This window comes from Eretmochelys imbricata, chromosome 7, assembly GCF_965152235.1.
Source record: "Eretmochelys imbricata isolate rEreImb1 chromosome 7, rEreImb1.hap1, whole genome shotgun sequence".
NCBI lineage: Eukaryota > Metazoa > Chordata > Testudines > Cheloniidae > Eretmochelys > Eretmochelys imbricata.
This window is the reverse complement of record NC_135578.1, coordinates 17,120,828-17,148,264: the sequence shown is the minus strand read 5'-3', so window position 1 is coordinate 17,148,264 and position 27,437 is coordinate 17,120,828. Positions and strand designations below refer to the sequence as shown.

Below are 27,437 nucleotides of genomic sequence, written 5' to 3'. Positions count from 1 at the left end.
GGGCCCCACAATACTAGATGATGTACAAACATAGAGCAAATGACAGTACCTCCAGGGAGACCAGAACAGATTTAATAATGAAATGGGTTCAAGAGTGATCCGTTGCTGTCGACAATTTTAGATGATTAATTACAACATCTATGATGCACAACTTAGGCAAATTTTCATCAGAAGTAGTGACTTTGAGGCTAAAGTATTAATAAGATTCAGACAGTGAAGTTCACTGAAAGCCAGAGAGGAAGGATGGTCTTGTGATTAAGGCACTCGATTTATGCCACATGACATTTAGATTCAATTTCTGACACAGAATTCCCAGATGTCCTTGGGCAAGTCACTTCATCTCTTTGTGCCTCAGTTCCTTTCAACAATAAAATTAGGATAATCAAATATCCTTTTTCTACCCATTGTCTATTTAAATTGTAAATCCCTCAAGTCTGGAAATATCTTCTACTATGTGTTCATTTGATTCAAAAGAACATAAGACAGGCCATACTGGGTCAGACCAAGGTCCATCTACCCAGTATCCTGTCTTCTGACAGTAGTCAATGCCAGGTGCCTCAAAGGGAACGAACAGAACAGGTAATCATTAAGTGATCCATCCCCTGTTGCCCATTCCTAGCTTCTGGCACAGGGACGCCATTGATGGACCTACCCTCCATGAAATTATCTGTTCTTTTTTGAACACTGTTCATAGAATCATAGAATATCAGGGTTGGAAGGGACCTCAGGAGGTCATCTAGACCAACCCCCTGCTCAAAGCAGGACCATTCCCCAACTAAATCATCCCAGCCAGGGCTTTGTCAAGCCTGACCTTAAAAACTTCTAAGGAAGGAGATTCTACCACCTCCCTAGGTAACGCATTCCAGTGTTTCACCACCCTCCTAGGGAAAAGGTTTTCCTAATATCCAACCTAAACCTCCCCCACTGCAACTTGAGACCATTACTCCTTGTCCTGTCCTCTTCTACCACTGAGAATAGTCTAGAACCATCCTCTCTGGAACCACCTCTCAGGTAGTTGAAAGCAGCTATCAAATACCCCTTCATTCTTCTCTTCTGCAGACTAAACAATCCCAGTTCCCTCAGCCTCTCCTCATAAATCAAGTGTTCCAGACCCCTAATCATTTTTGTTGCCCTTCTCTGGACTCTCTCCAATTTACCCACATCCTTCTTCTAGTGTGAGGCCCAAAACTGGACACAGTACTGCAGATGAGGCCTCACCAATGTCGAATAGAGGGGGACGATCACGTCCCTTGATCTGCTCGCTATGCCCCTACTTATACATCCCAAAATGCCATTGGCCTTCTTGGCAACAAGGGCACACTGCTGACTCATATCTAGCTTCTCGTCCACTGTCACCCCTAGGTCCTTTTCCGCAGAACTGCTACCTAGCCATTCGGTCCTTAGTCTGTAGCTGTGCACTGGGTTCTTCCATCCCAAGTGCAGAACCCTGCACTTTTCCTTATTGAACTCATCAGATTTCTTTTGGCCCAATCCTCCAATTTGTCTAGGTCCCTCTGTATCCTATCCCTACCCTCCAGCGTATCTACCACTCCTCCTAGTTTAGTATCATCCGCAAATTTGCTGAGAGTGCAATCCACACCATCCTCCAGATCATTTATGAAGATATTGAACAAAACCGGCCCCAGGACCGACCCCTGGGGCACTCCACTTGACACCGGCTGCCAACTAGACATGGAGCCATTGATCGCTACCTGTTGAGCCCGACAATCTAGCCAACTTTCTACCCACCTTATAGTGCATTCATCCAGCCCATACTTCTTTAACTTGCTGACAAGAATACTGTGTGAGACCGTGTCAAAAGCTTTGCTAAAGTCAAGAAACAATACATCCACTGCTTTCCCTTCATCCACAGAACCAGTAATCTCATCATAGAAGGCGATTAGATTAGTCAGGCATGACCTTCCCTTGGTGAATCCATGCTGACTATTCCTGATCACTTTCCTCTCATGTAAGTGCTTCAGGACTGATTCCTTGAGGACCTGCTCCATGATTTTTCCAGGGACTGAGGTGAGGCTGACTGGCCTGTAGTTCCCAGGATCCTCCTTCTTCCTTTTTTTAAAGATTGGCACTACATTAGCCTTTTTTCAGTTATCTGGGACTTCCCTCGTTCGCCACGAGTTTTCAAAGGTAATGGCCAATGGCTCTGCAATCACAGCCGCCAATTCCTTCTGCACTCTCGGATGCAACGCGTCCAGCCCCATGGACTTGTGCATGTCCAGCTTTTCTAAATAGTCCCTAACCACCTCTTTCTCCACAGAGGGCTGGCCATCTACTCCCCATGCTGTGATGCCCAGTGCAGCAGTCTGGGAGCTGACCTTGTTAGTGAAGACAGAGGCAAAAAAAGCATTGAGTACATTAGATTTTTCCACATCCTCTGTCACTAGGTTGCCTCCCTCATTCATTAAGGGGCCCACACTTTCGTTGGCTTTCTTCTTGTTGCCAACATACCTGAAGAAACCCTTCTTGTTACTCTTGACATCTCTTGCTAGCTGCAGCTCCAGGTGCGATTTGGCCCTCCTGATTTTATTCCTACATGCCCAAGCAATATTTTTATACTCTTCCCTGGTCATATGCCCAACCTTCCACTTCTTGTAAGCTTCTTTTTTATGTTTAAGATCTGCTAGGATTTCACCGTTAAGCCAAGCTGGTGGCCTGCCATATTTACTATTCTTTCGACACATCGGGATGGTTTGTCCCTGTAACCTCAACAGGGATTCCTTGAAATACAGCCAGCTCTCCTGGACTCCTATCCCCTTCATGTTAGTCCCCCAGGGTATCCTACCCATCCTACCCATGTTATAGTCTTGGCATTCACAACATCCTCTGGCAAGGAGTTCCACAGGTTGACTGTGCATTGTGTGAAAAAAATACTTCCTTTTGTTTGTTTTAAACCTGCTGCAAATTAATTTCATTTGGGGCCCCTAGTTCTTGTGTTATGAGAAGGAGTAAATGCCACTTCCTTATTTACTTTCTCCACACTAGTCATGATTTTGTAACACCAGTCATGATTTTAGAGAACAACAGCACCATTTTATAGCACGATTCTTAGGACAATGGAGTAGTGATCTTGACTGGGGCCAGTTGGTGGGACTGTCAGACATATAGATAATAATAGTAATAGAGTTAGGACAATTGTTTGTAGTCAAAGATAATGTAGTTGTTCTTGTGTCCCTTCCTTAGCATTGTGTAATTTGACACGGCTCAGTTTAAGAATCCATCAGCAATTTCATTTGCATTAATAGTTAGTGAATGCCAAAAAAGCTCACTACAACAAGCATCGAAATAGCACAGAGGCTTACCCAGGGCTTATTTTTCCTTCTTTGCTCTAGAAACAGTGCTGCTATTGTCGCAGGTATCGGTTTTTATCATGATATTTCCCATCATTTCTGCTTCTTCCTGGGTTAACTAAACAAAGTTCAAAGCAGGAGAGGTGAGGGACAGTCAAGGAGCCTGTTATGGCTCCCTGACTCTTCGGGCCTCACCTACTTGAGGCCTGAGGTGATTTAGAGCAGCTGCTAAGTTGTTCTAAACTGTGCCACTGGTATAAGGTAATAGTCCTTAATGAATCACATGCTAGTGGAAGATAGGCAGTTTTACTCTGCCGCCTCCCCTTCCTGAACCCAATATGCCACCTACATCAGGACTGGGGAGGATGTAGGCTGAGGACCCAGCTACAGCACACTTGAACTACTGGGGGGCTCCCCTCCAAAAGGTGTATTTTCTGCAGGGCATTTGTGGCCAGCTCCCCTGTGTTGTTTGAGCAATACAAAAAGGCCACATAATACAATAGAGAATCTGGCCCCAGGTCCCGTCTTCCCTTGATTTTATATCTACTAGACCACATTGCACAATGGGGTACAGTGATTAATTACCGAGAATTCAGGTCACAGCTTACACTCTCTCTTTGTCAGTTCCATTTATTTTTTCTATGTTTTAACCCAGACTTTTTTGTGGGGGAGCGGGGGTGTAAAACTCCCCCCCCCCCGCCTTTTTAGTACAGAAGGGAATGGAAAAAAAGAGGTTAGAATGATCACACTGAGAAATATCCCTCACTTTCTGCATCAAACATCAAAGCACTAATGCTTGCAGGCTTCAAAGAATCCCTCTGTGACTGAAGACCTACCTCCGGGGGTGCTAACTTAAAAAAAGTAATTTCTGCTTAAATGAATACATTGCCATTATGAGACAGTTATATATAAATATTAATGAAATATTATTGTTCCATTGTGAAGATACCTGATTCAATAATTGAAAAATTCACAAAATGAATTTGTTGTTAATTATCCTTTAGTATTCACCTGTATATTCCTATTAGAGATAGGGGAGGCTATTACTGCACGAGCACACTGCGTACATTTTTCATGCCATCCTAACAGCTGATGGCACCTCTTCATTGGAAATGTGCACTCTACTCCTTAGGTAATTATGTAGAGCATGATTGTGGCCTTAAGCTCTATCAGTTCAATATTTTAAATTAGATTTTTACCACAGAAGTGCATACTAACATTAAAGGAGTATTACAATGCGGCAAATGTGATAAAACAGATCAACTTTAAACTTATGTATGCTCTTTCTGTTGTTTCAAGAATCATAATTCCATTAATATAAGTCTTCTAAGAGGATCTAATTATACTAATCAGCTCTTACTTCACTGGGAGTAGCTTGGAGTTTTCTGTATTCTAAATTTAAATATGCACCTTGATAACAGAGCCCTGAAGCTCTACCACCTCTGGCTGTGATCTTGTCAGCTCTTATAAACTAAATGGGGTCAGACCCTATCAATACTTGAATAAGAGACCTCCAAGGAAAAGCCTGTGCTCCGGGTCTAGTGTTGGTGAGACAATAAAGTAGTAATCTTTCCTTTTCAGAGTATTTAACTGATGACCTGGCATTGTGTTTCTGAATGTGTAGTCTCTTGAATAAGATTTAAACAAAAGAAAAGAAAAGAAAAGAAAAGAAAAGAAAAACAACTAACTTCTGACTTCTTCCAGTCATTAAAGATCCCAAAGCACTCTTTGCAAGAACAGGGGTGTTAACTCCATTACCCTTATCAAAATTACAATTTAAGTGATTATATGCTGCCTAGTTTAAATTCCTGCTGCTGCTCTAGCGGATATGCTCTTCTTAACTGGCTTAATGTACTGCCAAAAGCACAGTGATTAGCGCAGAATGAGAACCTATATAGAATATGTGACAGATAAGGCAGTATCCTGCAACATCTTTGGGAGATCTTATTGAATTATGTTTAAATAGCTTTGGGGTCCATTGTATTATAAATGCAAAATGTATTTATTATTGCAGGATTGTATGTAACTTCTCTAGGGAGGAGTCCTGCCCAATGTAAATCCCTGGGAAGTGTTATGAGCTTCAAACAATGTGCCAGGCAAAAAGGAACTTTTGGGACAAACAAACATAAGTGGGTTTTCCTCGGAAATACCTGGGGGGAGAGGTCTGGACCCAACCTTTTGAAGCTATGCCTAAGGAAAGAATCACTGTGTGACTATTTACTTATTCATGGTCTGTGAAGATCTAAGATTCCAGCTGCATAAAGGCTAACATCTGAAAACTCTTATTAAATGGTAAACAGATGAAAAAACCCTTTGTGAGGTTTGAAGGACTGAATCTTACCACAGCCCAGGGTGGAGTCAGGAGGTGGTCTCTGGTCAACTTATTGGTATGAGTGTAAGTTTTTTCATTGTATTTAACATGTTTTCTCTGTAATACTTTTTCCTTAAGAATAAATGTGCTTGCTTACAAAGGGCTGCAGGATAACTCATGACTGTGGGCAATCACATTGTTTATAGCATCTGAGGAGAAAGCAAAGAGCAGAAACAGACCCATTTAGGCCATCTGACTTGCTGAGGATATCACAGTGTAGGCAGGAAACTATGCAGGCTGGAAATACCCCAATCAAAAGGGGGAAAGATGCAGGTCTACCCTCAAGAGAAGTGACAGCCGAGAAGCAGGGAGCCCAGAGTGGGTGTCCTGGGTGGGCCACAGAAGAGGAAAAGAGGTGCAGGTGTCCTGAACTGTGACGGAACAGAATAGAATTTTCTGCTTTACTCTGTAGTGCAATGTTTCTGAGTGCTATTAAGTTAGTGCATTTCAGTGGTAGGTGAATGTTTTATATACTTTGCATACCGCTTATAAATCCATCGGTAAAATGCTTTAGGGTTCTTCTGCATGCAAGGAACCATTTATTATTATTATTATAGAAGTAGTATTTCTAAAACATTCCACGCTGTACTCTATATACATAATATCAATTGTGATGAACTATATGGCTCAGGAAAAAAAAAAAGACCCCTCTGAACCATTATACATTTCTAGAACTAAATTCAAACTGAAATTTAACATATTAAAACATTCAGATACATTTTTTCTGACTTTCTGTTTCCTGCTGAGACTAGACATGGAAGTATAAAAAAATCTCACAAGAAAGTATTTTCTTATGCAATGTGTAGCCCAGTTCTGCAGATTCTAGAGATGTGGAGAAGCACCAGCTATGATAATATTTCACACTTTGATATAGTGCCTTTCATTTGAGGGATTCAAATACTGTGTCTTTTTTTTTCTTTTCGTTATACTGTGAACCCCACTGATGTTAATGGAATTACTTTAGATTCACATGGACGTAACGGGGGGCAGCTAGATTTGTCCCTCAGAACAAATTTTACAGCTTGAAAAACTGAGGCACAGAAAACTGAAGGGATTTGTTCAAAATTCATAGAGATTCTACAAAAGATCTGAGAATATAACCCAGTTCCTCTGCTTTCCTGTATTGTGCTTTAACCACTAGACCACACCTCCTTGCTTATTCATCTGGACATTGGGATTTGTATGTGAACTAAACTCAAAGACCAAACATTGTGAGGTTCATTCTGCACAGGAATAAGTAAAAGTCATTAGATTTTGAGGCATGAGTGAAGAAACTTATTAGAGTATATGTGATGGGAGTAGGTGGATGAGAGACAGGGGATTCTCTGATCCAGAAAGAAACAAAAAGGCGAGTAAATGTTTCAATAAGCAAGTTTCCTCATCTATGTCTCTCTTTGTAAATTTTAGGAATATAATTTACAGGTGACTCTAGCGTTTACAGGTGACTCTAATGCACGCTCCCAGCAATAACTCACAAAAACACAGTGGAGCTTACTGACCCATGAAGCATTATAGGAATATATTTTCACATGGGTAAACTATCCTTGAGCAGTTTCTCCAAAACAGTAAAGCAAAAAGAGGCTCTCCTTCAATAACCAAATTTATAATAGCATTTGCCAGTTTGTGTGTTTTTGTATAGGTCTGTGTAAGAAAAATTTACTCTGCATTCATTTTTGAGTACATCTTGTACAGGTATTTTAAGCATAATGTACATCAGCTTAGTAAGAGAAGTGAGTTTTATATGGAAATTTTATATATGAACTGGCAGAAGGGTTTTATTATTGTTAAGCTGAGGGAATATTGGGGGGAAAAATTGTAAGCATTCACCTAAATTTTAAATTAAGTTCATTTCAGCCATGCTTTGAACTTATTTGGCATTTGCTTCCTACAAAGATTTGATTGATCCAGCTTTTCTCACATACTTTACACGCTTTGCAGACACTATTAAGTTTGCACAGGCAGCAAGATGAGTTAATGCTTAATTTGCATATATGAGTATTCACAGTGGAATGTTTTCTATTCTATTTAATATATGTTCTTATACTGCTCTCATTTTCGTAGTACCTGAGCATCTTCCAGCAGTGCATTAAGTGACATGACTAATATTGGTCACACATGGTTTGTTCTTTCTCTCATCCTCTCCCCAGGTGTAGAACTGTGTGTGCAGGATAGTGCTTTGTTTTTGTAGGTTTAGGTGGTTTTTAAACATAAACACATAGTGTGTATGTTAGAGAAGGCAAAGTCAAAAAGTGCTCCTTGCACTTGGAGCAGAATGGGGTGAGGTTTGTGATGGTCCTTAGTTAGCTGGAATTCATTCCATATCTGAGATGCATATTTTACAAGGAATGAGTAACTGTGAAAGAAAGCATGGGGTCAAATAAGGCAAAAATTATAAATGAATCAAAATATGCCATAGAATCTCTATGGATAGAAATTCCATGCTTGAACTATTAGACTATAGGAATAGGAATGCTACCAACTATTTGATGAGGATGGAGATGATGATTGTGAAATGCTTAGGGAGATTACAAGCTACCACGGCAGAAAACGCAATAATAATGGGGATTTCAGCTACCCTCACATTGACTGTGTATATGTCACCTCAGGAAGGGATCTAGAGATAAAATTTCTAGATACTACAAATGACTGCTTCTTGGAGCAGCTTGTCTTGGAACCCACTAGGGAAGAGGAGATTCTTGATTTGAGTTCTAAATGGAGCACAGGATCTGGTTTAAGAGCTGAACAGGCTGAACCATTTGGTAATAGTGACCATAATATAATGAAATTTAACATCCTCATGGGGGGCGGGGGGGGGGAATGCCAAAGAAACAAGAGTAGCATTTAATTTTTAAAAAGAGGAACTACACAGAAATGAAGATGCTAGTTAAATTAAAAGGAATAATCACAAGGGAGAAATGCCTGAAAACTACATGGAGACCAAATAGAGGCTCAAACTAAAAGTATACCCCAAATAAAAAATACAGTAAGAGGACCAAAGTTTCTTAAACCAACTAAGAAGTCATAGGATAAAATAGAATGTACTTTTGTGGATCAGTAACTGGTTAAAAGATAGGAAGCAAAAGCTAGGAATAAGTGGCTAGTTTTCACAATGGAGAGAGGTAAATAGCTGGGTCCCCCAAAGATCTGTACTGCAACTAGTGCTGTTCAACATTTTCATAAATGATCTTGAAAAGGGGGGTGGAACAGTGAGGTGGCAAAATTTGAGGAATATGCAAATTTATTCAAGATAGGCAAGGCCAAAGCTGACTGTGAAACGTTGCAAGGTATCTCACGAAGCTGGGGGACTCAGCAACAAAATGGCAGATGAATTTCTGTGTTGATAAGTGGAAAATAATACACATTGGAAAAAATAATCCCAAGTGTACGTACAAAATGATGGGGTCTGGAGTAGCTGTTGCCACTCAAGAAAGAGATTTTGGAGTTATCACAGATAATTCTCTGAAAACATCCATACAATGTGCAGAGGTAGTCAAAAAAAAAAAGAAGAAAAAAGCAGCTAACAGAATATTAGGAATCATTATGACAGAGATAGGTAATAAAACAGAAAATATCATAATGCCACTATATAAATCCATGGTATGCTCACACTTTGAATACTGTGTGCAGTCCTGTTCCTCCATCTATAAAAAAGATACCTTAGAATTGGAAAAGGTACAGACAATGGCAACAAAAATTATTAGGGGCATGGAACAGCTTCCATACCAGGTGAGATTAAAAAGACTGGAACTTTTCAGCTTGGAAAAGAGACAGCTAAGGGAAAATATGATAGAGATCTATAAAATCATTAATGGTAGAAAGTAAATAAGGAATTGTCATTTACCCCTTCATGTAACACAAGAACTAGGGGTCAGCTGATTAAATTAATGTGCTGCAAGTTTAAAACAAACATGAGGAAGTACTTCTTCACACAACACACACTCAACCTGTGGAATTCATTGCTATGGGATATTGTGAAGGCCAAAAGTATAACTGGGTTCAAAAAAGAATTAGATTTGTCATGGAAGATAGATCTATGGATATTAGCCAATATGGTCAGGAACGTAACCCCATGCTCCTGGAGGGCCCAAAACCTCCAGCTGCCAGAAACTGGGATGGGATGTTAGCGGATGGATCATTAGAAATTACCAAGTTCTGTTCATTCCCTCTGAAGCATCTAGCATTGGCCACTGTCAGAAGACAGGATACTGGGCTAGATTGACTTCACTCTCTGCACTTAGGACTACACATGAAAAGACCTGGGATCAGTGACTGTGGTGAATGCAGTAAATCCAACACCTTTACTATATTTTATATGGGATGAAACAGGGTTTGACCCATCAAGGGCACAAGTTTTCCGAAACCCCATCACAACTAAACAACTAAACTAAACAAGCAACTAAACAAGGCAGACTAGGATCCAACCATGGTCTTTAGTATATGCACACAACTCTTCTGTGACCAGAGAAAAATAAATTAAACTCTGCACTCAACCAATAAATCTCATAGTGGACTATTTCTTTCCCTAGGAAAGCTGTCTCGAGTATGTCCTACATTGCCCTTAGAGAAAATGATTTAATATTTTTCTAAAAAATCCCTACTCCAGTATATCTGTCACCTCACCTTTCACTGAAAGTCCCAGACCCCTTGGGACTTCTTCCAACCTTCCCTATGATGAGGGGTCATGCTCATCTAGTCAGGGGACAAATATACCACCATGTCACAACAAACAAACCTTGAATTCCAAAACTGAATATTAAATGCTGCCTGTAAACTCAATCCACAGAGAAGAGAAAACAGTGGTAGTAGCAACAACAACCCACTACTCCTTTTGGAATCCTCCAGCCTGTCATCTACCTTTCTATCCAGGTACTGACTTGGCCCCCATCAGTAAAATACTCCAGCAGCTCCCAATAATTTAAAAATAGAAATAACAATTTACATCTGTTTACGTGAGTGCACCTGTGTGTTAGTGCTGATGAAAAACTACTTTGGAGAAATGGGTTTTGCATTTAGCTCTGAATACAGAAAGATCAGTTGTCACTGTTGCTTGCAGGAGTGAGTTCCATGGTCTTGTGAAAGTTCTGCTTTCTGAACACGTTGTAGAGTAGTTAGATTCCCCTCACCAAAGGAAGTATGGACAATCTCAGCTAGCAGGTAGTGCAGGGGTTTTCTTCTCTCATTTACCATTCAGGAAGGGTTGGGGTAAGAGACTCAATTGGTGGCTCTCACTGTTTTCACCACCTGTATTTTTTCTAGGTGTATGAATGGGCCATTTTCTTGGAATAAAAGCATTATGTTTCTGATCCTTCTCTTGGCTTGTTATTTTCATAGCCTATGTGCAATACATTGACAATTCCTTACCATGGGTGGTGCTGTGTCCTAGGGTGGAATGAAGAGAAGTCACTCTTCCACAAAACAATTTTGGGCCAGAGAGGTTCTATGAGGCATGACTTCGCTCTACAGCAGCGGAAAAGTAGGGTCTCCCCTCCCCCCCCCCCATCCCACCTCTTTTACAACAGTGATATAGATTTGTAAAAATGCTCAGCTTCTGAGTCTGCCTGTATCAGGCAGCATTTTCTACCACTGTTACTCAAATTTGCTCTTTTATTGCTTTTTCTATCACAGGACATCTGTGAATCAGGGGTATTGGTGTGAGCATGGACAGCTGCGGTGGTGCTAACAGCAGTCAGCAAGTAGCTGAGGCACAGGGGTGGCCAACCTGTGGCTCTGGAGCTGCATGTGGTTCTTCAGAGGTTAATATGCGGCTCCTTACCTAGGCATGGATTCCGGGGCTGGAGCTATAGATGCTAACTTTCCACTGTGCCGGGGGGTGCTCACTGCTCAACCCGCTGCTCTGCCCCAAGCCCTGCCCCCACTTCACCCCTTCCCCAAAGGCCCCTGCCCCGGGGGGTGCTCACTGCTCAACCCGCTGCTCTGCCCCAAGCCCTGCCCCCACTCCACCCCTTCCCCAAAGGCCCCTGCCCCTTCCCCTGAGCCTGCCATGCCTTCGCTCCTCCCCCCCCATAGCTCCTGCGCATGTGAAACAGCTGATTGCGGGAGGATGGGGGAGTAGGTGCTGATTGGCAGGGGCTGCCAGTAGGCGGGAGGTGCTGCGGGCTGGGGAGCGGATGAGGGGCTGGTGACGTATTACTTTGGCTCTTTGGCAATATACATTGGTAAATTCTGGCTCCTTCTCAGGCTCAGGTGGGCCGCCCCTGCTGTAGCACTTCACTAATTCTCCTCTGAGAATTGGTTGGGAAAAGTATGTTATATATAATTTTAAAATGTGATGATCCTCTCTGCTGAGTCACACTCTGCTGTAGGGGTTCTTAGAACCAGCTGCTTAAGGGCATAGGACATCTATAGGTGGATGTAGGTATAATTACTGGTTTAGGGGATGAACCCACTGCCAATAGATCAGTGAGAGGGAAACTTGCCCTTTGAAAAATGAATAACCCCAGAATTTGAAACTCCTATTCAGTTCTGCGGTGCTTACATAATAAATAACGTAGATGTAAACATAATCTTATTCACAGCAAGGTAAAGCTACTGTAGCCAGTCATGGGGTATATCCCTTTTGTGCTACTCTTGACTTAACACTCCTTAGCAACCGCCCACTGTGCTGAAAGAAAAATTATAGGCAGAAAGCAATAAAATAAATAATAATTTTAAGAGCAGTTGCCACGCTATTACTGTGGTGCTATATAATTAAGGATTTTGAGTGGGTCTAAGCACATTTTAAATCTTTGAAACTTTTCTATAGATGTTTAATGGTATACTGTATACACATTTTTACATTAATGAGGCTATTCTGATAAAATCTATGAAATCACAATCCTTTTAATCAGTCCTCTTTTTTAATCTAAAATATTTAACTTATTATTTGTTTTCATCATTTGTGGGTTTTAAAGAATGTTTATTTTTTTCTTTATTAAAAGACAATGTTCTCATTAAAAATAGCCCATTCTTTTCTTGAAGGAGCACCAGTTCTACGTTGAAGGTCCTTAATTGAAATTCTCAATAGATTTTTAGCAAAGATGGCAAAACCCTTTTTCCTTGAACCTTTTTTTTAAAACGTGGCTTCTCTTAGACCAAATACAAGTGTCAGCTCATTAAATTCCATGATGATCTCTGAAAGACATTGTCTTGAAGCTGACTAAAATTAAAAGCTACAGTGCCTGACCATGCAGACCACTAACAGCTAGCCGAAAACAAGAGTTCTGCAAAGACTAACCAATAGAACAACGATGGAGGACACGTGATGTGCCATAATTTTATACTGCTATTGCCATCAAAACTAGTCTTTATTTGCATCATCAATTTTAGGGGCTTTCAATTATTTTTCGGTAAATTGTCCCATTGTTTAATATTTGTCATTTTAAAAATGGTTTAAAATTTACTTTCTTTTTAAGTGAAAGCTGAGATTCTCCTTTATATTTCTGTGTGCCCCAAATTACGGGAAGTCTGCAGTCACAGGCTGCATGAGCTACAGACGCTAGTTCTCTCGCTCATACAGTGATACACGCAGCAACAAATGTTTGACTCTGACAGACATCCCCAAAGGTATAGTCGCTATAGCAACTGCCATATCAAGCATTCCTCAGTGAGAAATATAAGCTTGTTCAACCTGGTTAATCAATATTTATATTGCAAAGAACTAGAGAGTATCTCTCTTTTACCAACTGTACAATATATAAAGTGTCACTGCCACGTAATGTGGCATTGTTTAATCTGAATAAGAATCCAGTTGGTGTGTGCCTGTGAATTATTGTATTTATGTTACATTTATACAATAAGTACAAATGTGTGCTGCCAAATGTAACGGGCATCCTGATTATTCTATCGATTTGAATGGAATGGCCATCCTCAAAAATGTCAGCAGAGGAGTAAGCAGGAGGGTTCCACAATAAATGGGATTAAGGGTTTCACATTTCGCGCTGGTGGTCATACAAAGAAATGGAAAGGAAAAAGTGACAGAGATTTATGTAATTTGGACACAAAAACAAATTCTTGGCTATGGACAAAGAATACAAGCTGCTGATTGTCCCTGCCCATCTGAATTCATGGCTAAACTGTACGCAAAGAAAGGGATCATATTGGGAGCGAAACCATCATTACTCATTTAGAGTAATAGTTACAACCTTCTTATTCTACAAACATCTCCACAGTAGCTTAAAAAACATCCCATAAGGATAACAGAGCTAAGTGCATGGAGACAATTTTGTATCAGTTTTGAGGAAGTGATGAAACAGAGTAACTACCAGTCAGCACAGCAGGGGTTAAAGACAGCCCCTGGGTCCAGCTAGCTCCACCCTGTTATACCTGCAGCCAATGCCAGGCCTGGAGGGAGGAGAAAAGGAGAGATGGTGGATCTCAGTCTCACCAACTGATGGCTGCCCTCCTGAAGGACCTTGGGACCATGACCAGGCCCATCTCAAGACCCACAAGGGGACCCTACAGGAAGCAGGCCACCCAACTAAGTGGACTAGAGGGCCATGCCACAAACTGAACAGACACTGGTAGGAAGTAGCCCTTTAGACTCCCTGCTGGGAGGGCTGCCCCTGTTCAGGGGTTGACAAACACCAAGCCATGTGCTGGGATCTGGTGGAGAGGGTGAACTTGGGTCCCCCTACCTTCAAGACTGAGGGTACCTTCATGGCCGGGGGCTGGAGGCCATGCCCTCTAACCACTAGGCAGTCTAGAATGATCAATCACAGTATGACTTCGATATTAGCAATTACTAAAAATAAAGAGTAATCACAGACATCTGGTGATAACATTCTCAATACAACATATCTAAACAGAATGACGACAGATCCCTATGTAGTACTTCAGTCACCTGATTTGAGGAAATAAGATCTTAGGGCATATTCTACATCAGTGGTGGACAACCTGGAGCCCGTGGGACACATGTGGTAATCCGCTGGTGGGCCACGAGACAGTTTGTTTACATTGACCATCCACAGGCACATCCACCTGTAGCTCCCAGTGGCCACGGTTCACTGTTGCTGGCTGCTACTTCCTACAGCTCCCATTGGCTGGGAACAGGGATTACGCTGAGGGGCCGCAGGTTGCCCACCACTGTTCTACATGCACAATTCCATTTGGCATATAGTTCCAGGCTATAATATGACCTTTAAACTCGGAGAAACCAGAATTTCTTGTAACATAACATTTATAGATAAGGCTTGTTTCCAAATTGCATTTCTTTTTAGAAATGTTAAGAGGGTGGTCACAGGAAGACATATTTCTGTACATATGAAGAAGTTGTGCAATTCCTCTGAAGTCTATGCAAGCATTCTGAACAAAATGCTGAATGTTCTAGTGTAATAATGCAAAGGAGCATTATATTTCTGACAAACCAAGCGGATCCTGGTTTGTCTGCTACAGAACATAGATTGATATTCAGGATTGCCATTAAGCAATCTAATTTTTCATTATTACATTCTAGATATTCAGGGAATTTAATTTAAGTAACAGAAAGTAGATGATAGTTTCTTCCTCTACAGTTATCCAATATTAATTTGTGATTTCACAATGCCTTCATTACGTACGCTTAACATTCGCAGCGGAAGGGAAAAAAGGGCTGTTGCTAGGCAGAGCCGCATGCAATTTTTAAAGAAATTCTGCCCGAGTGATCTACTTTTATGCCCAACGTGATGCAGAAATGTGACTCAAGTCAGCAATACTATTCTACCATCGTTCTCTGAGTTCAAAACAACATAGGTCTGGGACATTTTCCAGAAACTTAAATTACATATGGGGTATACTGTCCCTTTAAGGTTATAGAGGAAAGTCTACAAGGCGTTTGGTACTGCGATCAAGGGGTTTTGCCACAAACAAAGGCCCACTGAACAAAGGAGGTAGCTGCTGGGAAAGAGAACCTAGTCCTGAGGTAGGATGTTTTAATTGTTTGTTTTAACTTTGCTACCAGATCTCAGACTCAGGAAGGCCTGGGTTCTCTGGAGGAAGAAACACACACACAGAGGTGCCATATTGTTTGTTTAAAAGAAATCTGGTTTCATCTGGTTTGCCATAATTGCCAATAATTGGGCAGTCTGACACTCCTAGTTCTATAGTCTTACTTGATAGAAAGCCTACTAAAGTCCATGCATGTCTTTCCAATAACTTGCATGAGCTTTGGATGAGGCCTAATTTTCCCCCAACCATTCATCACCAATATCTTGTTGGGACTAAGCCTTTGCTGTCTCTGCCAGCTCCTGGGAAGACATCATCTCATCTGGGTTTCCAGATCAAAGAACATACTGGTTGTGTTTTTGTGTTTAATTTACTGTCTAGGATTTGTGCTGGGTTAGTCTGGGAGTCAATGCAGGAGAATCATTTCTGTAAATATTATTATATCTCTATGTGAACTGAAGGTGTATTTGAACTAAATATTCTATCTGGATTTGATACGTACATTTTTTATCTGTCTGCTTTGTCCTTTATATTACCAAAATTGAAAAACAAATAAGATTAAGTGGAAAAACAGAAATGTAGATAAATAAATGTTTCTAAGATGAAGAATTTTGGAAGTTTCTCCTTCCTATGCAAACTGTCTCCAAGAGCTATCAACTCTGATACAGACAAAGTATTCAATTAAGCAACTTTAACAAATACAAAAGTGAAAAAAAAAAATCTGAAAGACCGACATACCACAATTAGTTAATTATACACTAATTTTTCAGGCCAGATACTATCTTTGTTTTATTTTTCTTCACCTTTACCATAAATGCATTGCCTCTGAGAAACTTTTCAGTTGTAAGTCTAAAGTAAAATTTATATTAGGGTACATTAATAATAAAGAAAGTAACATACTATTATAGAATAATATAATATACATTTCCAAACTATGTTTGAATAATTCTGTATGATTATATCTGTGAATAGAAAACAATCAAAAGAAAGCGGACAATGAATAAGTGTAACGAGGTCTCTCAAATTCAATCTGGACTATATCTTTTAAGATTTTGTTTAAACATCAGTGCACTGCTACATGTACATGATCTTCTATCTAAAATGATAAGTAAATCTATTCCAATAATGTTAAAGGATTGCAATCTCTGATATTTATAACTAGTGACACAAATTTGGGGTAATAAAAGGCTCCATTGATACTAACTGAGGATCTGGCCCAATAATTCCTATACTAGATCACACCAGTGGTCATCTAATTCAGTGTCCTGTCTCAAGTAGCACTGGATAATTTAAAGAAAAGCATAAAATCTTCATCTGAAAATATCATACAATTTGAGGTGCTGGGAATTTCTGACTCCAAACAATATGTTTACATCCAAGAATATGAGGATACTTTCGTCTGATACTGTACCATTTATCTTATGCATATGAAATCTTAATTAAGTCATCCTGAATTTAAAATTGCTTTCTCCACTACCTGACACACAAATGTGGACTTTCCAGTCACATTATAAGAGAGAAAATATCATTCAAAGTTAAAATTGATTAGTAAATAAAGAACAAAGTGTCAGGGAATAATTGCATTTGATGTTCTGTACAGCAGTCACCTGCAAATCAAGTTTTTCAGAGGAATACATTGTTATAGAAACGACTTGTATTACTTCTCTCCTTATCTTTTTAAAGTAGTTTAAAGTTTTGGCTCAATTTGGCTTATTGATTTAGTTGTACTTTACTTGACCTTACAGATCAGTCTGTGTTCTTTTCAAGTGCCATTTGTACTGACTCTAACATAAACCTATAACTTCTATAATTAGCTTAGAACTGATAAGTCCCACACATTCACTGAGAATTTAAAATAGTTTTGTTGTCAAAACCAATTATACCGGGAGAGTTAAAACTAATGTTTCTTTTGTACAGCCACTCTCCAAAGGTACATGTTAACAAGCTGTGCTACACCATCATGCTTAGTTGGGCAGCAGATGATGTATGAACATTGTCAACTATCTTGAACCCTAAAAACCCACAAGCACTTCAGTTAAGGACAGCTGTGATCGTTAGAAGCTGCTTAAAGTTCAACAACAAGTGACACATTATTCTCAGAAGGAACTAGCCAGTGCCACGTTTAGGGACATTGTACGAAATATATCTTCAAAAAAGGATGTTTTTTCTACTAAGATGATGTATGAATGGATACTTGTTTCATTGAGAGAGTTACTCTAATTCCACCCAAATCAACAAGAGATTAGCATATACTGTAATAGATAAAATATAATATAAATCAATTATGTTTATAAATTATATGTAAAGAAGTCAATATATGGATACCTCAGTCAAGAACTAAACAGCCTCAAAAACCTGTTAAGCCTATTAAATATAAGCATATACCAGTTTCACCAAAAACATAACAAGCCCCATAACAAATCAAACTATAATAATTCACAAAACACATGTAGCAGATCAGATATTAAATAGCAAGCAAAAAAACGGTCAACTGTGTAAATGGCAGTCTGAACGACATGTAAATTAACCAAGTTAATGTAATAGCTCACGTACCAGGGATGGTCTCCAGATAGGTTTTCAAATAAAATTTTCAGTACAGCCTCCTCCCTCTCTGGCCTTCCTTAAACCCCACACTTCCCCCTTCCAGTCTGTTAAAACACAGCTGTTGAGATCATCCTTCTCAGTCATTGTTTTACTACAGCATTACTTACGATATAATTTTTCTCTGCTTTAGTGGCATATCTTTGTCAGAAAGAGAGCAGATCACACACTCCCAATTGATGATATGTTTGTGCTTGTTAGTAAAAGAATAAGCCCACACAATGAAAGTCACAACTCTACACAGAACATCACTTCCCGGTAAGGATAAAATGTTGAGGGACTTTTGTCCTGACCCAACTCCTTTTATTAAAGTTAAGAGAACTGCATGGCTGATCTTCCACACAGTATGTTCAAGAGGAAACTACTGACAGGAAATCATTAGTGTTCATATGAAGACCTGTTTCAGATAAATAGCTACCAGACTGATTTCTGCACAGATCGCAGATTTTGTACGTAAAGAAAAAAGTTTGGTGGCAAGTCTTGTTACTGTGCCTCTAACAGCCCAGTATTCATGAATATCTGTAGAAGCTGGGCAGAACAAGAACAAAGAGCCATTGGATACAATCTGTTGAGATAACAGGCAAACTGTAATATTCTGGTTTTGTGATCATATTGCCCTCTAGGCTCAGATAGAGGATAAGGGGCAAACTACTGGATAGCTAGGAAGATCTCCTTTAGCTCAAGAGGTAGAGGCCTATTGTTTTACTAGCACCATCTTCTCTGTTAGAAGTAAGATTAAGCTAATAAATGTCTGTTGTCTGCAGTGTATGGATTCAAAGAATGACGTGTTTTTAGCTTTGCAGTTCTCATTAGCTTTAAACCCCATGACTTCAAACTTTTGACAATACTATTTGAGATCAGCTAGTTTTTATATCAGTTTGCTTAAGTCTTTTCAACCAACAGTTTAACCAACACATTTAGCCATCCCTTCACATGTCAACTATAGACTCCGTTCATCACAGCTCAGACAATATTTGAGCATTGCTATTCTGAACATTGCAATTGCTAATTAAGAACAAAGTTATGAACGATAAAGAAATGGACCCAACATTGTTTAAAGTTGCTTGTAGTACTTACTTCTTGTTTCTCCTACAAATGCCTCACTGGTGGAAACTGTACCAGGGATACACTCACAATGTGCATCCCCCTCCTGCTGAGATAACATCCCCTTTCTCAGCTAGCACTACGCCCCTTTGTGGCTGTGACAGCTGTCATGGGGTCCATTGCAGAGAGGAGACAGTGGTCAAGCTGAGCTGTTGCAATCTTCCCACTGAAGACTTTTGCTGCTGGGGACTCTGCATCCTACTAGTGTAACCCAACTCTGACACTAGTCTTAAATTGCAAATCTTAGTAAGACAAAAAACTTCTGAATTCTAAAGAACCATTTTTTGTTACCTTGACAGTGAAAACTTCAAGTAACTGAAGTATCAGCCTGCCGAACTTAATGTCCATACTGATGCCCACACAAAAATGTGTTGTGTTATTGATATTTTTAGCCATACTTTAATAGATCATGTGACTTTCTGTATCAGATTTTAGTGATGCAAATTTTTTGTTGTAGCACAACAGGTGTAAAATAAATCATTTTAATGGGGACCTGAACTACCCACTTGCCCACTCACCTAAGCGGAGAAGACATTTTGCCTGTATGAGTAGGCTGAGCTGGGTCAGAGTCTGTGATTCTGGGGTCTATGGGGAGGAAAGGAGCAGAATGGATAAAGTCCCACTTCTCCTTTAATGGAAGGGGAAGTTGGGAGTAGAGCAGCCTAGACACTGTTAGCTCTTTATGAGGCAAGGAGAAAAGCGGTTGTATCTGCTACTTTTTTTTAAGAAGATGGGACAGAGAAGACAGAGCAAAGCAGTCCTTGAGCCACTTTTCACCAGATATTGAGAGGCAGTGAGGATAAAACTGGCCTCTGTGCTGCTGCTCCTTTAAGAGGATGGAGGGGGAGTGCGAAGCAGAGGACTCAGGAGGACAAGAGGAAGTGGGAGGCTGGGATTCTACAAATGCAATAGGAAGGCATCCAGCAGGAGAAATTTTGCAAAGCTCACACTATAGAACCCCCTTTTCACACTCACAAATGGATGCAGTTATGCAATACATTTCCAAAGCTGCAATCACATTCCTAAGCACAATTAAAGTAATCTAAAACTCAAAACTTCACTTAGTCCTGCTCATTGTAGTGGTGAACAAAAGTTTTCTGGCTTTTTCACAGTGCTCATGGATGAGGAAAACACAGCTTAAGGAATTTAATAAGGGGAAATAGGTAACCTGAAGACACAGCTAATGGCTGAATTTGAAAGGACTCCCTGTACACACATAATTTTGGAAAATATATCATTTTTGGACATGCTGTCTCTGTATCGATTAATGCCTCCCTTCTTGCTGTGCATTGCTCCACTGTGTAAATAAAATGGGAAGAGAAGAATTCATTTTTGTTTGTTGGTTTGATTAGGGAAAAAGAAAGCACCTACGCCTAGATTCTCAAAGATGTTCAGGTGCCTAACTCCCGTTGATTTCAATAAGAGTTAGGTGCCTAAATACCTTTGCAGATCTGGGCTTTCATGTTTGGGTTGAAGAGTTACAGCAACAACTGCAAACACTAGGCCAAACTCTCAGGTGGAGCAAATTAGTGTAGGCCCACTGATTTCAACAGAGTTATGCCAGTCTGTTTAATTCATAAATTGCACCTTAGAATTGCACCATAAATTGCACCTTAGAATTGATTACTGAGAGTAGCATAGTTCGAGGTTGTCCAACTTGCTCTTGTTTGCATAAGCATCTTTATTTTTAATGTAATGGTACCTTTTCCTCAGCTGACTTGTTTCCTATCTTTGTGTGGGAGAAAACATGTAGTGGATTGGAGCACAAGTCAATTGCTTGTAGGTTTTAGAACAACAACAAAAGGAGGTTGGGTTTTATCTAAAGCCTAGTGAAGTCAACAGGAGTCTTTTAATTCAGTTTAATGGGCTTTGGATCAAGCACACGGATTAGATCCCAGGTTTTGATGCCTATTCTGCAGAACTTAAATGTGTCAGATTCAGTCCTGGGTATTAGCAGAATGTGCTCCACTAATTTTAATGGAATTGGCTTATGCCAGGACTGTATGTTGCTCTGGATGATTTAGAATTGTATTCTTTGTGAAGCAGACGACTCAGCAGGACAACTGTTCACTCTCCTTAGTGCTGAACTCCAGAAGTGCAAACGTGTACAATAATTGCCATGTTTATTTTTTGTTCACAGATGCTAAGTTTCTCTCTCATACTCAAAATAACTTACTTAAGAGCCATCATTTCAGGTAGTATGACAGCTACCCCATTCACCATACTGGAAAGGTACAACTGAAACAGACACAACAATGAAATTAATAGTTCAACTGATTCCTATTGCTCATCTGCCAATTTGAATGGCCCACCAAGTAATTGGAAGAAAAGTAAGGTTATATTCTGCTACACATAACAGTAATATATTTTATATAGCTAGCTCTTTTTTGGTCTATTCGGACCGTAATTTATAGCTGCAGTGACTCCTGATATATCAGTCTAACAGTTCATTTTCACCTACCTTTTCAGCTGACTGTGCAGTACCAAAAAATATTGGAATGAAGGCAAGCCATACTATACAGGTAGTGTACATAGTGAATCCAATGGGTTTAGCTTCATTAAAATTCTCTGGGACACCCCGAGTCTTGATGGCATACACAGTACATGTAACCATTAGGAGAATGCTATACCCCAAGGAGCAAATGATTTGTAGATCCGTAATATCACATTTGAGAACTCCTCTGGCTTGGTCAGGGTCCATAGTCTTCTGCTCATCATAATCTATGATGATGTTGGGTGGGTCAACTGCAAACCAAATGAAAACCCCTAGAAGCTGAATTGATATTAAACTTGAAGTAATCGCCAGCTGTGATGTTGGGCTTATAAGCCGAGGTGCTGTCACTGACTTTTTGCCCTGTTCAAATATGCGGTAGATGCGGTTTGTTTTAGTTAAAAGGGCTGCATAACTGATGCACATCCCCAAGCCCAAGAAGATACGTCGGAAGGAGCACACTGCAACATCTGGTTTGGCAATCATCAGGAAAGTAATTATATAACAAAGAAATATTCCAGTCAACAGGACATAGCTGAGTTCCCTTCCAGAAGCCCGGACGATGGGAGTGTCATTATATCTAATGAAGGTCGCCATTACAAAAATGGTGGCAATAATTCCAAGCATAGCCAAGAAGACTGGTATGACGGCCCATGGAGAGTGCCATTCCAATTTCACAATGGGTATAGGGCGGCATTCAGTGCGGTTCTCATTAGGTCGCTCATTATATGAGCAGAGCAAACATGTCACCTCATCAGCTTGGTACTGGTACCCATCACAGAGCTCACAGTGCCAACAGCATGGCATCCCTTTAACCATCTTCTTCCTTTCACCTGGTTTACAAGGCAGACTGCAGACAGAGGATGGGATCTCACGTATTCCTTTACCCCATTGCATGTCTTCAATCTGTGAAATGAGAAATGTGAAATACAAAGAGGGGTGTTATTTGTATGTTAGTGTCAGGTATTGCTAGGGAATTGAACTGAGTTGTTACTTAGCCAAAAAAATCAAGCAAGCAATAAAAACACAGATGGCTTCATGTGTTTTAGCGGGAATTGAATACGTAAAAGAATAAATGGACACAAATCAGATGTCAAGAATTATAACATTCATAAACCAGTCAGAGAACACTTCAATCTTTCTGATCACGCGATTACAGACATGGAAGTTGTGATATTACAACAAAAAAACTTCAAATCCAGACTCCAGCGAGAAACTGTTGAATTGGAATTCATTTGCAAATTGGATACAATTAACTTAGGCTTGAATAGAGACTGGGAGTGGCTAAGTCATTATGCAAGGTAACCTATTTCCCCTTGTTTTTTCCTACACCCCCCCTCAGACGTTCTTGTTAAACCCTGGATTTATGCTGGAAATGGCCCACCTTGATTATCATACACATTGTAAGGAGAGTGGTCACTTTAGATAAGCTATTACCAGCAGGAGAGTGGGTTTGTGAGGGGGGGTGGGGTGAGAAAACCTGGATTTGTGCTGGAAATGGCCCAACTTGATTATCATACACATTGTAAGGAGAGTGATCACTTTAGATAAGCTATTAGCAGCAGGAGAGTGGGGTGGGAGGAGGTATTTTTTCATGCTTTGTGTGTATATAAAAGGATCTTCTACACTTTCCACAGTATGCATCTGATGAAGTGAGCTGTAGCTCACGAAAGCTTATGCTCAAATAAATTGGTTAGTCTCTAAGGTGCCACAAGTACTCCTTTTCTTTTTGCAAATACAGACTAACACGGCTGCTACTCTGAAACCTGTCTCTAGCCTTGCACTCTTCCATGTCTCTGGGCTGGTGAACAAAGGTTTCAAGTACTAGACAAGATACAAACTGTAAACATCTTCAAAATATGCCAAAGCAGAACCAGAAATGACCACTTTATAAGTCCTAACAGACCTAATGTGAATTTATCAGACCACATTCTGATCTTAGTGCCACAAAGGAGCACGAGTTCTACCACAGATGCAACCACGAGATGGGAGAGGGCTCTGAGTTACTAAAGAGAATTCTTTCCAAAGTGTCTGGCTGAGGGATCTTGCCTACATGCACAGGATCTAACTGATCACCATATTTGGGGTCAAAAAGGAATTTCCCCCTGGGTTAGATTTGCGGAGAGCCTGGGTTGCTGTTTTTTTTTTTTTTGCCTTCCTCTGCAGCATGAGGGAGGGTCACTTGCAGGTTTAAACTAGTGTAAATTGTCAATTATCTATAACTTTAAGTCTTTAAATCATGATTTAAGGACTTCAATAACTCAGCCAGACACCAGGTTAGGGGTCTATTACAGGAATGGGTAAGTGAGGTTCTGTGGCCTGCAATGTGCAGGAGGTCAGACTAGATGATCATGATGGTCCCTTCTGACCTTAAAAACAATGAGTTAGCTTTTTGTGACTATTAATATATATAGGAAAGCTACGGTTTGCAAGTCTTACATGAAGGGTTAGGTCATACTTTCCTGATTTAATTCAAAATTGGTCCTGGCTCAACTTCATTTAATATATTTAAAAAAATAAAAAAAATCACATGCCGCTCCAAATGTTTAATCTTTTTGCTATGCTACCAAGGGACACTGCTGAGAATGTTAGAAAAATAATCCCACAATAATAGATATTCCAAAGGTCTGGCACTGTATTAGAAACTTCATTAACCTTCAATATACACAATTTATACACAACTCTGCTGAGTTAAAGGTGCATAATTTATAGAAGCCAAAAGAATATTGACTCCAGTAGTTTAAATGAATAAATATAATTATTTAATTATAATAATAAAGACAAAGTGGTCTCACTGAAAAGCTGGGCACCAGGTGCCAGGAACTACAGAGTTCTAATCCCAATTCTGCTACCGATTCGTCAGATCAACCAAGGCAAGTCACTTACACTCCTTGGGCCAAATAGCCAGGTGATGTAAGTGGTGGTGTAAATTACATAAATTGTAGTAAAGCGGTGAGTGTCTAAGTTACACGCTGAGAAGTCAGAATGAATTGTTGCAGAAGGAAAAGGAAGCAAGAGGGAAATATAAGTGCTGGAACAATTTGTATTGTGGGGGTGCTGAGAGCCATTCAACCAAACTGTAAACCCTGTATATGACAGAAACCGCTTCAAGCCAGGAGGTTTGGTAGCAGCCCCAGCATCCCTAGTTCCAGCACCTATGATAAGAAGTTGAAATGGGATAGGATTTTTAACTCTACAAATCACATAAAAGACAAGACCCCTTAAAAAAAAGACCCTAAAAGAGCAATGAAAAACATAGAATCATAGAATCTTAGGGTTGGAAGAGACCTCAGGAGGTCATCTAGTCCAAACCCCTGCTTTAAGCAGGACCAACTCTAACTAAATCACCCAGCCAAGGCTTTGTCAAGCTGGGCCTTAAAAACCTCCAAGGATGGAGATTCTACCACCTCCCTAGGTAACCCATTCCAGTGCTTCACCGCCCTCCTAGTGAAATAGTGTTTCCTAATATCCAACCTAGGCCTCCCTCACTGCAACTTGAGACCATTACTCCTTGTTCTGTCATCTGGCACCACTGAGAACAGCTGAGATCCATCCTCTTTGGAATCCCGCTGCAGGTAGTTGAAGGATGCTATCAAATCCCCCCTCATTCTTCTCTTCTGCAGACTAAATAACCCCAGTTCCCTCAGCCTCTCCTTGTAAGTCATGTGCCCGAATCCCCTAATCATTTCCGTTGCCCTCTGCTGGACTTTCTCCAATTTGTCCACATCCCTTCTGTAGTGGAGGGGACAAAAACTGGACTCAACACTCCATGTGTGGCCTCAACAGTGCCTAATAGAGGGGAATAATCACTTCCCTCGATCTGCTGGCAATGCTCCTACTAATACAGCCCAATATGCCGTTGGCCTTCTTGGCAATGAGGCCACACTGCTGACTCATTTCCAGTTTATCATCCACTGTAATCCCCAGGTCCTTTTCTGCAGAACTACCACTCAGCCAGTCGGTCCCCAGTCTGTAGCAGTGCATGGGATTCTTCCTTCCTAAATGCAGGACTCTGCACTTGTCCTTGTTGAACCTCATCAGATTTCTTTTGGTCCAGTCCTCCAACATGATGAAAAATAGAGGAGATGTTGTCTGTCTTAAGCTTCACATAGTTATACACCCGTTTGGTTGTATTATAACCATTTCATAGGTAGGCAGACTGAGAAGGAGAGATCTTAAACTAACTTATTTAAGGTTGCACCACAAGAAAGTTGTGCGACCGAATTTACGCATTCTGATTCCCATCTTCCCCATTCTAACTACCATACAGAGTTTCATAGATCTCATATTTCTATTCTAACCTAATCTGCAGTAGTTGAGGGATTTGTACTAATATTCTGTGTGCTAAAATATCAAGGAACCATACAACTGAATCCTTAATACATTATCATACTTTTCTTCTATTATAAGCTTATAATGGGTGAATTTCCATATTCTCAAAAGTATTCTATAGCATGGCCTGATATTTGGGACAGCTTAAAGGTATCTCATTTTGTGCATATACTATGTGCAAAGAGAGATAAACAGATGATCAGGCAAAACTATGGAAAGTCCTTTATTTGTTGACTGGGTATACACCATGATAGCTCAATATCATTGGCCTCAAAGATTTGTTAGTGTTCTTTTGCTTCTGGCTAAAAAATTAATAATGAAAATCTGCCTCTCAAATATGCCACCTGACATAGAAGGCTGTCATAGTGAGATTACAGATCTGATTGTAGCTACAGACACTTTCCCCACAAAGAAAAGACCATATCTGAGATATGTTTGTCTTTAAAGTAACTTATTGGTTTATAACTTCTTAAAGAAACCCAAACAACAACAAAATGTTTGTTTATATATTACATATTGTCTATACTTTAGGTCTTAGGTATTTCTAAGGTTATCAGCTTGTTTTCCAACAGATGGTAAATTATGAGGAGGTTTATTATTATTATTATTTATTCTCTCAACTGCCTTGAATCTAATTTTGGTTTTGAAATCCTGCATCTGAAAGAGAATTCTGCTACCACAGTAATTTCCATTTGTCAAATCATATTTGATTACTGCTTGCACTTGCGTTATTTACAAAACTGGTAGCTCTTTTTATGCCACACTTCGAATATTTTTTATTAATTGCAGATAGGATCATACCCAGGTAAGATGCAGTATTTTCAAAATAGTTCACCTAAAAACATGTATTTCTGAGGCTTTTTTTAAAGAGGTGAACTGAAATGCTATTTAAATAATCAAATTGGTTGAGAACCTAAACAGTACTCAAGGACCCTTATAATTTACAAATGGACAGTCTTTTTTTAAAAAAAACAAAATATTTTTTAAATCTGTTCTTCCTTCACGTAGCTGACATAACCAAAACTCAAGGTTTTGCTTCTCTTCTTTCAGTTAACGACACTGCTAAAGTCAAAAGCAGCTTAAGCAATGCAAGGGGGTTAGATGTTAGAGAGAGCTTCTCAGCTGTTACTGAAGAAATACAAAAACTGTGTCTTGGCCAGAGAAAAAGCTTTTCATTTCACTGTTACAAAGAAATGTCATTATTTCTTTTATTTGCCCGTCCCTTGGGGCCCCTCATTCAGGCCAAACACCCATCAAAGTCAAGGGGAGTTTTGCTTGTGTAAGGCCTGCAGGGCTAGATTCTTTCTTTTCA

General features: G+C 40.0%; 1 protein-coding gene across 1 annotated transcript in view; it reads right to left on the bottom strand.

Moving 5' to 3' along the window:
* Window positions 1-27,437, bottom strand: part of GRM7 (glutamate metabotropic receptor 7) — a 489,509-nt gene that overhangs the window by 52,734 nt on the left and 409,338 nt on the right. The window contains exon 8 of the mRNA XM_077821561.1: window positions 21,764-22,699. Within this exon, the coding sequence (XP_077677687.1) occupies window positions 21,764-22,699 (936 nt within the window). The remainder of the gene's footprint in view (window positions 1-21,763; window positions 22,700-27,437) is intronic.